General features: G+C 37.2%; 1 protein-coding gene across 1 annotated transcript; it reads left to right on the plus strand.

The window, feature by feature from the left end:
- Positions 1-6,313: 6,313 nt before the first annotated feature.
- Positions 6,314-8,086, plus strand: LOC5567545 (serine protease gd). The gene is made up of 2 exons (XM_021853201.1): positions 6,314-6,593; positions 6,673-8,086. The coding sequence occupies exons 1-2, from the start codon at positions 6,384-6,386 to the stop codon at positions 7,792-7,794; spliced, it is 1,332 nt and encodes a 443-aa protein (XP_021708893.1). The 5' UTR covers positions 6,314-6,383; the 3' UTR covers positions 7,795-8,086.
- Positions 8,087-14,736: the final 6,650 nt, after the last annotated feature.

Here is a 14,736-nt window from a genome sequence, read left to right on the forward strand (position 1 = left end):
AATTAGAGTTTTCTTTTACTTTACCATGCGAAAAACTGTCGAACGCTTTTTCTATATCTTAAAAAAGACCACTAAATTTGTTGGAACGAATCAAATTTGTTACACGTGAAAGTTGATGAGAGGTCGAATGTCCATGGCGTAATCCGAACTGTTCATTGGCTAAAACTGAATTTTCATTGATGTTGACCATCATTCTGTTCAAAATGACCTTTTAAAAAAGTTTACTGCTAGAGGAAAGCAAACTGATTGGACGATAGCTAGAAGCTTCTGCAGGATTTTTGTCTGGTTTTGAAATTGGTGCAACCTTAGCATTTTTCCATTTGTCAGGTAAATATGTCAATTGAAAACATTTGTTAAATATATCAACTAAGAATGATAATCTACTTTCTGGAAGTTTCTTGATGAGTATGTAAAAAATTCCATCACCGCCAGAGGCTTTCATATTTTTGATTTTTTTTAAATAACAATTCTCACTTCTTCCAAATCAGTCTCTCAAGAATTTTCGAAAACGTTTTCTTAATTGAGAATATTTTCGAAGTCCTGAGTAACTTGATTTAAACCTAAATTAAAATTGTGCGCGCTTTCAAACTGCATAGCAAGGATTTTTTTAAATTTTAGCCATAATGGCTTAGAGCCAGGGTCCAATTGAGAAATTTTATTTTCAAAATTTTTGTTTCCTAATTGTGAAAACGTTTTTTGATTTCTTTCTGCAAATCCTGCCAAATAATTTTCATAGCAGAGTTTAAGATCATCGTCTATAATCACGGATTCAAATTTTACTTCACATTTTGGAATCGCAATGCTCCTGGTTTCAACAATGGAATTTGTTAAAGTTTCAAGAGCATTGCCAATATCAAGTTTTGTTTGTAAAGAAATGTTAACATCAAGATAAGGGACAATATATGTTCATATATATTCCAGTCGGCTCAAAAATAATTGAAAGTGGAGTTGATAGGATTGAGAATCGCTTCATGGGATATTTGAAACGTAACAGGGACATGATCAGAATCAAAATCAGCATGAGTAATCAGTTGGCTACAAAGATGACTAGGGTCGTTTAAGACCAAATCAATCGTAGATGGGTTCTAGATAGAGTTACTGTGCACGTGCTGTAGCCTTAGGTGCAGGAGCCTCATTGCTTGCAAGCGCACGGGCGCGCTGTACATTGTGAGACCCTTTTTGGTGCGCCTCATTTTTCTTGAGATGTGTCTTACTGCGGTCTCATGCGCTCTGTAACATGTGCTGTTTAAAATTCAGCGCAATAATTGAAGTGATTACAAAAGTTTTCAACGAGGATCGAAATTGTAACTCTTGGATCGCGAGTCTTCGATCATATCATGTAGGCCATCTAGACACTTGCATAATGAGGCGAAAATAGTTGTAGAGGTTCTTCGTTACTATGCAGTTGTTTCACAACTTGGATACCGATGGCGAGCCGTAGCGCCGAGCAGCGCATGAGACGAGTCTCCCCGAGAGCACATCACCTAGCGCGCGCTTTCAGAATTTTCGTGAGCCTCCGTCTAGCGCAGCACACTAGGATTTCGTTGAGCTGAGAGACGGTTTGGTTGGAGGCTCGTCAGTACATTTATGTGCTCCTGAGAAATATGTAACTCTAGTTCTAGAGAAAGAAAAACATGTTGGGCTATCAGAGTATTGAATTGAAAAATATCCTGAAGAGCACGCATCAAATAAAATTCTGCCGTTGGAATTACTTTGAGAATTATTCCATGACCGATGTTTGGCATTAAAATCACCAATGACAAAACATTTTGACTTATTGCGAGTCAATTTTCGCAAGTCAGTTTGGAGCAAATTAACTTGCTGTCCAGAGCATTGAAAAGGCATATAGGCAGCTATGAAAGTATATTTACCAAGCTGTGTTTCAACAGAAACACCTGAAATTTCAGAAACTTTAGTTTCAAATGACGAAACAGTTGATGTTTTATACGTCTATGAATGATGATTGCATCTCCCCCACATGCCCCATCAAGTCGATCATTAAGATAAACAAAAAAAAATTGGTTTTAAATATGGTTCGGTTATAACTGCTATATGTATGTTATTAACTGTTAGAGAATTAAACAGCTCGTCTTCTTTACCATTCAATGATCGAGCATTCTAATTTAAAAATAAACAAATTATTATTTGCATCCATTAGAAAAACGAAGTCCAATAACAATTTGATTAGTAAATTTTACACCAACTTGGACTGCTTCAGTCATAGTGGTGGTTTTGAACATTGCATCAATCAATTGATTCAATTGTTCAGTTAGAAAAATAAAATCAGAGGGAGACATATCACTTGAAGTGGGTACATTTGATGATTTTCCGTACACGCAAACAAATTTTGTTGTATAATCTACCGAATCCATGGTAGAATTAAGAACTGCACCAACAATTTTCAACCGACTACAAAAATCTGTTAATTTTACTATAATCTGGTGAAAATCACTGAGCAGTGCAGTAAATTTGACTATGTCCATAGTAGCATCCACTACAAAGCATTGTATTTCAGTCCGTGACACCCATCGTACAACACAGTGTGGTCAAAAGCGTCAAAAGTATGATGCTAAACTTCTCAAATCTAGAATGTTTCTAGTCAAAAATACTACAACTCTGGTTAAATCAACAGAAGAAATTGTCTTGTGTAGTGATGTTTACTATGTTTTGGTAGAGTTAACAGATTAATGTAGTCGGTTGAAAATCGTTGGTGCAGTTCTTAATTTTACCATGGATTCAGTAGTTTCTACAAAAAAAATCATTTCAGTGTAAGAATTTTCGGTAGACGAAGAGGAGGAGTAGAAGTTTCCTGCGGCGGCAGGGTTTTTTTTTTATTTGATTTGAAACAATTTGAACGGGTGCTCATAGTATGAAAAGGGGAGGTATTCAGATTACCTGCTACGATATCGCATATGAACTTATCGGTATCTTCCTTCACTGGACAGACGTCCTCAGCGTGAGAAGAACCTCCGCAAAGCATCCATGCGACAATTTTTTGTACCATGACCCCACTTTTGGCACCGACGGCACTGAGTGGGGTTCTGGTAATTTCCTCCAGGTTTCTGGAAATGTTCTCATGTCACACGGACATCAAACACAAGTCTTGCTTTTCCTAAATCTTTAATATTATTTAGATCTTTTTTGTTAAAGTGAACTAAATAATATTTTAGAGAAAGCCCTTTCCGAACAATGCCAGATTGGATTCTCTTTTTCATAATGATTACTTGGACCGGGGAAAATCCAAGTAAATCATTTATTCCATTTTTGATCTCTTCAGGTGACTTATAGTCACTTGAGAGACCTTTCAAGACGACTTTGAACAAACGTTCAGTTTTGTCGTCATAAGTAAAAAATGTGTGCTACTTCTCTTCAAGATGTTTGAGAAAAAGTTCGCGATCTTTAAGAGTTTTCGGCAAAACACGACAGTCTCTTTTCTTTGCAATTTGGAAGAACACCTTGATTCCCCTAATGGAGTTCAAGATCTCCTGCCCAAATCCCCCAAATGTCCAAGAAGGATTAATACCTCTAGCTTTCGTTAACGGGTCTAACAAAAAATCGAAGGCACGGGTCCAAACAAGGACCGTAAAGGGATCAGTATAGTAGAAAAAATAGTATTGATATGTACTGCTTTAGTAGCACTAAAAAGTACTGTTTTTTTAGCTATGAGCTTTATTGCTTCAGGTAGTTTTTAAAAACTTCCAAGAGCAGAAAGAATCCGTGAACGCACAGCACGAAGGTACGATGCGCCCTGCTTGAGCTTGATTGTCAGCCCGTGGTAGCTACTCCAGTATCACCAGATCAACTGCACTTACACAAGAAACCAACCAGATGATTGCTTGGGTCTAACAGACATCCTCAGTATATAAGTGCTGGTAATCTATTTTAACGATAATTAATTTTCGAGCTGTTTAGTAGAATACCTATAAGTAAATGAAGAAAACTAATTTAGTACTATACCATTTAGTTCTACTAGAGCTGTTATCCTTTGACAGATACGAGTCTAGTACACGACACTGAAGACGGCCTTACAGTTGAGATCGAAATACGCGTATCTTTCAAAGGATACAAACTCTAGTGGAATTAAATGGTATAGTACTAAATTCGGTTTTTTCATCTACCTATTTCTAACGCCTAGCACGTTAGAATGCAGACAAATAAGGAGAAGGGGGAGGAATTGATGATGCATTTGAAACTGGCCCACAGGAGACCGCACTCAGGCAAACGGACTATCGAAATACATAGGAACCACTTATGAAAATTCGCCACAATAAATCGAGTTGAAATTCATAACTTTGCCTTATGAAACCAAAACTTTAATATAAAAAAAAATTTCGTGGCAACCTGGAATCGAACCAAGGTCCTTGCGATCGTTAGGCTCGTGTGTACACCACGCGCCTATCGACGTATTGATGTGAGGTGATGCTAAAACGATACATGAAGCGTTTATATTGCAATAATCGTTCCACCTTTCATAAGGCAAATAAAGTATGAATTTCGATAGTCTAGTTCACAGCGTGCGGATATACCCCTGAATCTAAGCCAGTTCATGCGGGAAAGTGTAAGGGTGGTAATTTTATGATAGAGATGCTTGCTGTTTGGTTAGCAGACTCTGCCTATGTAGCAGGCGTAACGAAAGGCATGCTATAATTGATTATGGAAGCCAGGTTCTAGCAAATGCTATGAACGAATAGATCAACTGTGAATATTGAGAGAAAGATAGAAGTAAGTGAAAGATACAACTATTCGCTCCATGGGGTAAGAAACTCATTAATATTGGTATTAATATCCGTTAATACGGATTAATATATATTATTTTTATGATATCATCGAGATAGCCACGATTTTCCTAAAGACATTTGACACAAGTATCTTGAATTTAAGTCAATGTTGGGGGCTTATACACAAGTGGCTAGGGGACATGGATTGTATGTCTTGCGGATCTGACATACCGCAGGAAACAAATTATATCGGAATCGAGCTGCGGAATGGCCCGGAAATCGTAGAAAGATGTGGGGCATTGATGACAATGAAGCTTCACCGAATGTGATGCATCGTACAAGGTGCCAGTCTCTTTCTAGCCAGACAAACAGTGTAGTCTATGTTGTATTTCTCATATATTTTGCTCAATATATAGAATGGAGGTGAGGATGTTCTAATCACTGAATTTATTAGTGGTAGTATGGGGAATATCCCGGTCTGCAGAGACCTGTCAGGTATAAATAATAAATTTGCCTTGGCAACTCCGGTAACAAGCAAACAGCAAAACTCCATGTATACTTGATAATATTCTCAATATCAATATTAATATCATTAATAAATATTAATATTTTAATACTGGATCTAGTGTCCTGCCCCATGATTCGCTCTAACGAAGGTACGGTGCTGCCATCTGGAAAAAGTTTACTCTGTGCGTAAAGCGTCTAAAATTTTACCCGGCAAGGTATAGGAAATGAAATTTCAAATGTTTATATAAAATTAACTACAATAGCTATTTAAAATCTTTTCAGTACATGTTGATTAACTTTTAATGGGCTACATTATAGACACATTATTTTGATTTTTATATTTTTTTTCCTCAATATTCTGCGGATTCTATAGCTTATCATAAATCTAACCCCGTATACTTTACAGAATTTAAATCATGTTTTGATTTTTTAGAAGCATTTGAAAATTAACTTCCTATGCTTTGCCATGTAAAGAAATGGGAGCTTCACGAATAGGGTCAACTGTGGTAATTGCCTTCGTCATCGCGAATAAAGTGGGTACGATGAAAGGACGGGCCTAGGATTGAACCCATGACCTTTTGCTTATAAGGCAGAAGCGGTAGTCATTAGACCACCAACCCCGTCCAATGAGAATCAAAATCATAATAGCATTATTTATTTCTTATACGTCATCTACGGACCATGATTTCTCAATTTTTCGACGTTGTCTGGTATTGGGCGTTATCCGTATGTTACGAAGGACTTCCCTCAAACGTAGGAATGTTTTATGAATCTAATACACTAAACAAATGTGAAATATATAAGAAACACATAGATATTAAACACACTCGATAACTAGAATGGACTATAAATGTTTGACGTCAAAATTATTAATAAATTACGTAACGTAAATTATGTAAAACATCAATACTAGCATAATGCTAATCTAATTCATCGTTACATGATAGTTGCTGAAGTACAGCAATAGATGCTATAATATGATCAACACTCGAATAGTAAGAAGAAGATGAATATACCTAAACTTGCACGTAATATATGGAAGAGCCTGAAAGCCGTTTGTTTATCTCATCAATAAATTTATAGCAAATATCTTCCACATTTCCATGCATCCGTATACTATACAAAACATTTCAGTTGGACGAAGAAATCAATCAAACGATGAGGCTTCTTCAGCTTCTAGCTCTGTGCGTGCAGTTCAATGTTGTACCGTGTACATTGGCAAATGTCCCCACAACACCGTGCCCGAGAATCTTTCAATATGTCAGAGACATGAAGACTCACACCGTCTATGGAGCCATCACCATCGAAGGGTATCGAGCCGGTTTCAACAACACATTGGAAGTGATCCTCTCAATGCCTTCGATTGTGGTATGTATGCTCTAGTGTTTACATACAGACGATCACACTAACCTGATCATGTTGGGCAAAACCCAAATATAATCGCCAGCACTCTACAGGTTCATTGGAGTTGTTGAACATACATGACTTACCACGGCAGCCCGCCAGATTACGAGTATCCCTGACGCACCCGTTGCCTAGTTTGGTTTCGATCAAACTCAATGGGAAGGTTGTGTGCAGTGGTCCGCCAGCGCAAGGTCATCGAATAACTACCATCAAGTTGCATCATTACACCAACATTCAGATGATGCCTGGCGATCACTATGGGGATGATTCGGATAGTGTCGAAAGCCACGAGTATCCGAACACGGCAATGCATCCGTTAAGTCATGCCAAATTCGGGGATGGAGATCATGGATCACTTTCATATGAAAGAATTTGCGGACAACCTGTAAATCGAGCTGTACCGTTGATGTTCAAAGGAACAAAATCCCGTCGAGGGGAATGGCCTTGGTTGAGTGCGTTATACTATAAAAACAATGACTTAGGATCCCTGCAATTCCGCTGTGGAGCGACTTTGATATCTGACAAAGTTCTACTCACAGCCGCCCATTGTCTGATGAACGGAAAGAATCACCTACAAGCCGATGATATACTGGTATCGCTGGGACGTTACAACATTATGGATTGGACGGAGGTCGATTCGAGAACGGTAAACCCTCGAGCTCTTGTGATACATTCAGGCTTCCGAAGTGATGCCTTCGACTACGATATAGGAGCTATTATTCTTCCAAATGAAATCAACTACTCCAATTCGGTTAGGCCCATTTGTATTTGGACAGAATCCGATGAAGAATCGATCATCGTCGGTCAGCTGGGAACCGTCGTTGGTTGGGGCTTCTCCGAGTCTGGAATAATATCGGACGTTCCGAAAAGTGCGCAAGTACCGATCGTATCGGAAGTCGATTGTATCCGGTCTGACATCGGGTTCCAACTGACAACATCGAAGCGCACATTTTGCGCCGGAGGGCAAGGCGCAGGACCCTGTCAAGGTGACTCGGGTAGTGGACTATTTGTGTCGCGTGGTGGCCGTTGGGTTCTGCGGGGGATCGTCTCCTATGCGCTTATTGACCCGGACACAGGTAAATGTGATGCACGTAAATATACCGTCTACACGGATGTTGCCAAATATCACGAATGGATGGAGGATCACAATCTTCGGGTTTCATGAGGCAGTTGGCGCCACCCCTGTCGCATATCGAGAAAAAAAACGTTAATAAAATCGACTCTGATAATAAAACCATGCGCGAGGTATCGAATTACGACAACGAAGGATCGAGACGTTAAGAATAATGAGTTGTTGAGCAGAAGCCCAACAGGCGCCATGTAGATTTAAGTCACGCGATCACGGTTTGGAGTTCGATTTTTTAAATTGGGACACAACATAATTTTGGAATGTTTGAATAATGTGCGATTAAGAGAGATGACTACTAAGTAAGAAATAAACTTCATGAGTATTTTGATCCATCATGTTTTGACGAATTGAAAGAAAGTATAGTTGTGTTTAGTATAATAAAAGTGAAAGCCGATATTCATGCAAGAAACTCAGCTTTGGCATGATATAGCTTTATTTAACTATGTGCAATTGAAATAGTTAGGCATAGAAGCATCATTAAAAGGACCAGCACAACTCTCGATGGAGGATTTTATATAGACTGGGATCTTGGAGACTGGGAAACCTGATTCCCTTTTTTTAATGCGGTTGTTGCCCATAACTGTATATATGTCACTTTCGACATTTTTGTCAATTTCGAGTTTATACCGTGGAGGGTCATCAAATGATAAACACTTTTGATCAACTTACTGATATCTGTGAGCTGTTTTGTCACATTGGTAATTGTAACCGCATAACAGTCACATTGAGATTATCAGGGTGTCTACTCATTTACTGAAATAAAATTCCCTGAGATTTCCAGGTTTTTCCAGGCTCAAAAAAAACGATTCCAAATTCTGGAAATGCTCGAAAAAAAAAATATAGGTGATGTTGATTTGATTTCCACAAACAAATAATTATTCTTTTCAAATGATTTGAAAGTGCCTTCAATCATCAAAAGCAGATGAAGAAAATATTCGAACTTAAGGGAAAAACCATTTCCCCTAGAATGGGGTTCTGAATCATGGACATCAGCGATTCACCCACAAAATTTCTTTTGAGGGCATTTTGTATTTTTTTTCCATGATGATATCTTGGAGAAATTGGGTCTGGTAGCGTTTGATAGTCCTGGAAATAAGAATTTTAGATACCTCTCGCCTGAAAAAATCAACCGAAAAAAGACGATACGTGGATTATGAATAAAAAAAAAACAACATAAACCACGTCATGAAATTTTAATTCCTCATATCTTTAAGAATGATTCTAAGTTTGTAAGACTTTTCGGAGTCCCTTGACATTACGACAAGTATTACTGCTAGTTTTACCGTGGATTTTTTTCACATATTACCTCAACGATCTTTTCAGGAGTTTGTTTGTGAATGTTCAAGAACTTTATAAGAAATTCTTTCAAGGATTTAGTTTTTGATACCTTCAAGAATTCAATCTGGAGTTTTTCTGAGTATAATCATAGAAACTACTTCGGTGATCCCATCAAGAAACCCTCCAAAGACCTTTGAAGACATTTTAAAAGGATGTTCCATGTTCTCAAGAAATATATTCATTGATTTCCCTAGGACTTCCTCCGACATTCCCGTTTAGAGCATCGTCAAAATTCAAAATTCATTCAGAAATTCCTGTTATTTATTTTAAATTTTCCAAAGAAATCTAAAAAAAAACAAATTCTAGTCGTCTTCTAGAGATATCTCCAGGGAAACGTCGAGGATTTAGAAGGAAATGTTAATAAAAATTCGCGTGGATTTTCTAAAGAAAATTTTTATGTGAGTTCTACGTATGCCTTGATGAATTCCTACGAGGATCTCTGAAAGTACTCCTACATTGATAATGAAATTTTCTTATGATTTTCTTGATTAAATGCTAATGACTCCCTGAAGAAATTTAAGTATAAATAATTAGAAAAATACCTGTAAGAATAGCTAACTTATGTGGAACCTTGAATTTTTGAAGAAACCACGGAGTGTGGATATATTAATTGAAACAATATTAGATAAATGTTTGAACTACAACAACAACATTTTGATTAAATGCTGGAGATATTCTGAGAGAAATTTGTAGTGAAACTTATTGAGGAATTTCAGGTCGATTTTTTTGAGGAATTCTTGGCAAAGTTCATACAAGAATCCATGTGATAAATGAAAAAACCGGCGTAGGGATTATTGTAGGATTTCTCGCGAAAATATCGAAACTATGGAATGACCTTGGAACCTTTGTGAAAAGAAGGAATATGTGGTGAATCTCCTAGAGCTAACAACTGGATAAAATCGGTGTATGAATCAGTGGAAAAACATCTGGAGGAAATCATAGAAGAATCGCTGCCATTTTTTTCAGAGTAATCTTTGTGAAAATTACTGGAGGTAATAATGTTGCAGTGCTCTACGATTTTCTTGACAAAATTTGTGAAGGAATTCATTTAAGCGTCCCTTGAAAAATTGCTGACAGCATCCCTGGAGAAGTTCATAAATGTTTTCCAGAAAAGATGACTAGAATATCTGAAGCATTCCTTGAAATTTCCTCCAGAACTTGTGGAATAGTCGAAAAACATTTTTGTAAATATATTTGGACTGTTTTCCACCAAGTTTCATATGCTCATGAACGACACCCAACTGTAAATGAGAACTGTACTTGCCTTTACCAACTTTCCAATCTAAAGTTTATGTTTTATGTTGGATAAATAATAATCGTCAAAAAAAGAGGACTGAATATTTGTTGTAGCGTCTTGATAGCGGCGCAGCCGAAAATTTTTATGATTGAAATGATTTTCTGTCACGAAAAGTACATATTCTACCTTGTATTACAGATGCAAAATAATTTCCCTGATTATGTCCGAAATTCCCTGAGAATTCCAGGTTTTTTCCAGGTTGAATAAAATTCCCTGATAATTCCAGGTTTTCCAGGTTTTTCCATGTAGTAGACACCCTGATTATACATAAGCCTCGTAATGTAGTACCAATAAAATTTCTATCACATTTATTTTCTGACTATTCTCCCAATATGCGATATTGGGTGTACCAAATTTCAGCCTCATATAAGGGGTCATGCACAAATTACGTCACGCTCAGAGGGGAAGGAGGGGGTCAAGCCAAGCATGACAAGCCTTACAAAAATTTCGGAGGACTCATACAAAAAACGTGACAAAGGGGGGGGAGGGGGTCGAAAAAGTTGAAATTTAGCGTGACATAATTTGTGTACCATCCCTAAGCACTTTTGAGCTCTTGGTATTTTTTTTGAAATTTTGGTTTCTTCCTATACTGCCATAAAATACACACTTTGTATTCCATTTACTCAATGCCTATTTTTGTTGAATGTTAGAAATATACAGTTACGGGCAGTGTACCTCTGCAGGAAAATCATAATACCTATGCCAAGATTTCTGCACAGGCTTTCAAGTAAACATCTTTAGCATGATCAAACATAATAAAATAGTTCTAATTGATGGTAAAAACACTCAATATCTTGTTATTCCAATTACAAGGCTGAAGACGCGTTTTAAAGGCAGTGGCGTAGCTAGAGTTTTCGGGGCCCGGTGCGGAGGCAAATGAAGTGGCCGCGAGCAGAAAAAGCTGAAGTAAATTTTAAAAAAATACTACATCTGAAGGATTTTTTGATTTCGAACGAGAAATTTCAAGGAGGGATCACTAGTGATTTTCTAGTGAAATCCGTCGATAAATCATCAAGGAATCGTATACGAGTTCGGGCGATACATGCCGGTTTGAATTATTGTTGACAAACATTGACTGCTCAGCGTCCGAGAACGATATCAAGGAGATGGTTTGTCGACGTTTAGGAGCCCCTTCGGACGACTGTGACGGAGTTGTTGAACTAGTGTCTAGAAGTATTGAACACAGTTTGTTAGATTATGTCTCGTTCAAGGTAGTTTTGAAGTGCATGTTACTTTATTAATATTAACATGAATGAGATCTGCTTAACTTAAATCGTGAAAATGGATCGAAGCTCATTTAAAGCTCCCCATAGCTGCAGATTTTTTAAGTCGTATAAACTTGAGCAAATCGTTGGGAACCATATAAGAGGAAAATATTTACAAATCAAAAGTCGTTATTCTAATTCTGGGTTCTTTAACATATGAACCTGAGTCTACTTAAGTATGTACTAGTATTAAGCTATAAGGAGGCTTAGGACCATACGTATAGTCAATTTTACAATACCATTTTAATTAAGAACAGCTTCTACTCCAGAAACTTATTTTAACCAAGTTCATTTTCATTTTGGGGTCTAAGAAATTATCATTTTTTGAGAGCTATGTCGAGGTTGTAAGACTATGGAAAATCTTTACCCCTAGGAGCTCGGGCCCGGTACGCCCCCATAGCTACGCCCCCATAGATATTGATCCCCTTGTAGTAATTTAAAAGTGACTAGTGATTCTGCTAACAGAAATTTGTAAAACTACCTAAAATAATAAAACAGTACTTTTCAGTGCTACTTTTTTCTACCTTTTGGTCCCTTTTCGATCCTTGTTTGGACCCGTACCTTCGATGTTTTGTTGGATTCCTTAGCGAAAGTTGGCGGAGGTATCCTTCATGGACACCGCACGCTATGTCTGAACCAGCAGTTTATAAAAATTTAATGTACCGTAATCCGGGGTAACATTGATCAGTTTTTAGGATATTTCTTAAATGTTTCATTCAAAAATGCAATTGTTCTGAGTTTTATATTTTTAAAACAAGTACTGCCACCCTTAGCTCGTGACTATGTACTGTATTTTGTTTTTTGAAAGATTTAGGCATGTTTACGAAAATGTTTTATGTGATTTTATTCATTTAGCTGATATGGGGTAACATTGATCATCCATGTAAACAACGTTCGGTAATATTGAAAATGCCGTTACTTACTTAAATCATGGCCCCTGAAGCTGAATATGATGTCCAAACGCTTACATCTCATTTACTTTTTGAGTTATTTTAAAATTAAAAACACCTCGAACAGCGGAATACGCCTAAAGGTAGGCAATTTCCTAAGGTAATTCTACATTCTTGACAGTAATACGTTAATGTTGCCTAATTGAACATACTTATAAAAGTTTTGGCAGCGGAATCGTTTTTGGCGATGCCATTTTTAGTGAGAACCGAATTTTCCTTGCTCATATCGCTTGCAGAGCTTATGTAAGACATGAATCTTCGGTAGTGTCATCCTTTACCATTGAAATTGCGAAACAATACTTGATAAATTTACGCATAAAGTTAACGCAATTTTTGCAAAAATCTCAATTTTTAAAATTTTATAAATATAAGAAAGAGAAGCAACATTCATGCTTTGGAAATGTTTCATCAATACATGATGATACCAACTTATTACGAAATGAGTCATTCCGATCAATGTTACCCCGCTGATCAATGATACCCCGGATTACGGTACATCGGATTTTTTCTCACTAAAGATCAGAATTCGGTCCATATTTTCATAATCAAAAGGTTTTGGAATAGTCTATTGGTGAATTTTTTTTTCCCATTTTGTATGGGCAGATTTCGGTCACAAAACGGAATTTCTATAGATTTTAGTATGAAAAATAGCTTAAAAGTGGATAAAATCAAAATTTATCGATAGAATATTTTAAAACATTCTGATTATGAAAACGCACACCAAATACTAATCTCCAGCGAGAAAAAAACGAAAAGGTTATATTTTGACGTGTGTGTTTTTAGCAAAATCTAAACGTTTCAAAACAGACACCCCTAAAACGAATCAGTGTGTAAACTTTATTAACAAGATAAATTTAACGAATTCTTACGCCGCATTCAAGAAAACCGATTTACACCTGACGCATTTAGGTCGGATGCGAAGATTGCGAACTTTGTGGTACGATCGTAATTGTTGCGCTAGGAGAAAAAGCTTAAGCCGTTGGCGCGGACGAAGGGAGATTGTAGAAACGATCAGATGTAAATTTTATTCAAACATCTTTCGTTCACTATACAAGTAATCATTATGAGAAGGAAAATCCGATTTGGCATTCACAGAAACGGCTTTCTCAAGAATGTTATTAAGTTTACTTTAACAAAAGTGATCTAAATAATATTAAAGCTTTATAAAAAGCAAAACATATGTTCCATGTCCGTGTGACATGGGAACATTTATAATAATAATAATAATAATAATAATAAATAAATAAACAGGGGCCCATATAGCCGTAGCGGTAAACGCGCAGCTATTCAGCAAGACCAAGCTGAGGGTCGTGGGTTTGAATCCCACCGGTCGAGGTTCTTTTCGGGTTGGAAATTTTCTCGACGTCCCAGGGCATAGAGTATTTTCGTACCTGCCACACGATATACGCATGCAAAAATGGTCATTGGCATAGTAAGCTCTCAGTTAATAACTGTAGAAGTGCTCATAAGAACACTAAGCTGAGAAGCAGGCTCTGTCCCAGTAGGGACGTAACACCAGAAAGAAGAAGAAGAATAATAAATAAAGGTGACCTTCTGTGAAAACAGATAATCATCAAAACTTTTTTTTATTTTAAGGAATATTGGTTTAGTTTGTTTTGCAAAGTAGCAAATCAAGAAATTTTGAGCAGATTTTTCAAAAAAAAAAATATTTTTTAAGTTTTAAGGAATATTACTTTTACGTAAAATCACAAATGAAGGCATACGTTCCATATTTGCTCCTAAAAACCCAATCCATCTCACTGTGCATTCGTGCAAACAGTGGGGTCATGATTCCAAACATTGCCGCATGGATGCTAAATGTATGATCTGCGGAGGATCTTCTCACGCTGTGGAAGTTTGTCACGTGAGGCAAGATATCAAAAAGTTCGTATGCGCAAATTGCGGCGGACACCATAAGCCTAACTTTTGGGATTACCCTCCGCGCAAAGGGGTTATTCAAAAATGACGTCCATCATTTAGGGGAAGGGGGGGTCTACCAAAGTGTGACACAACGTGTATAAGGTATTGAAAAAAGCGTGACAGAGGGGGAGGGAGGGTCTAGAAATCCCGAAAAACGATGGACGTCATATTTGAAACGTCCCAAACGAATCGTTGAGGCTCGTACCAA

This window comes from Aedes aegypti, chromosome 3, assembly GCF_002204515.2.
Source record: "Aedes aegypti strain LVP_AGWG chromosome 3, AaegL5.0 Primary Assembly, whole genome shotgun sequence".
Lineage (NCBI taxonomy): Eukaryota > Metazoa > Arthropoda > Insecta > Diptera > Culicidae > Aedes > Aedes aegypti.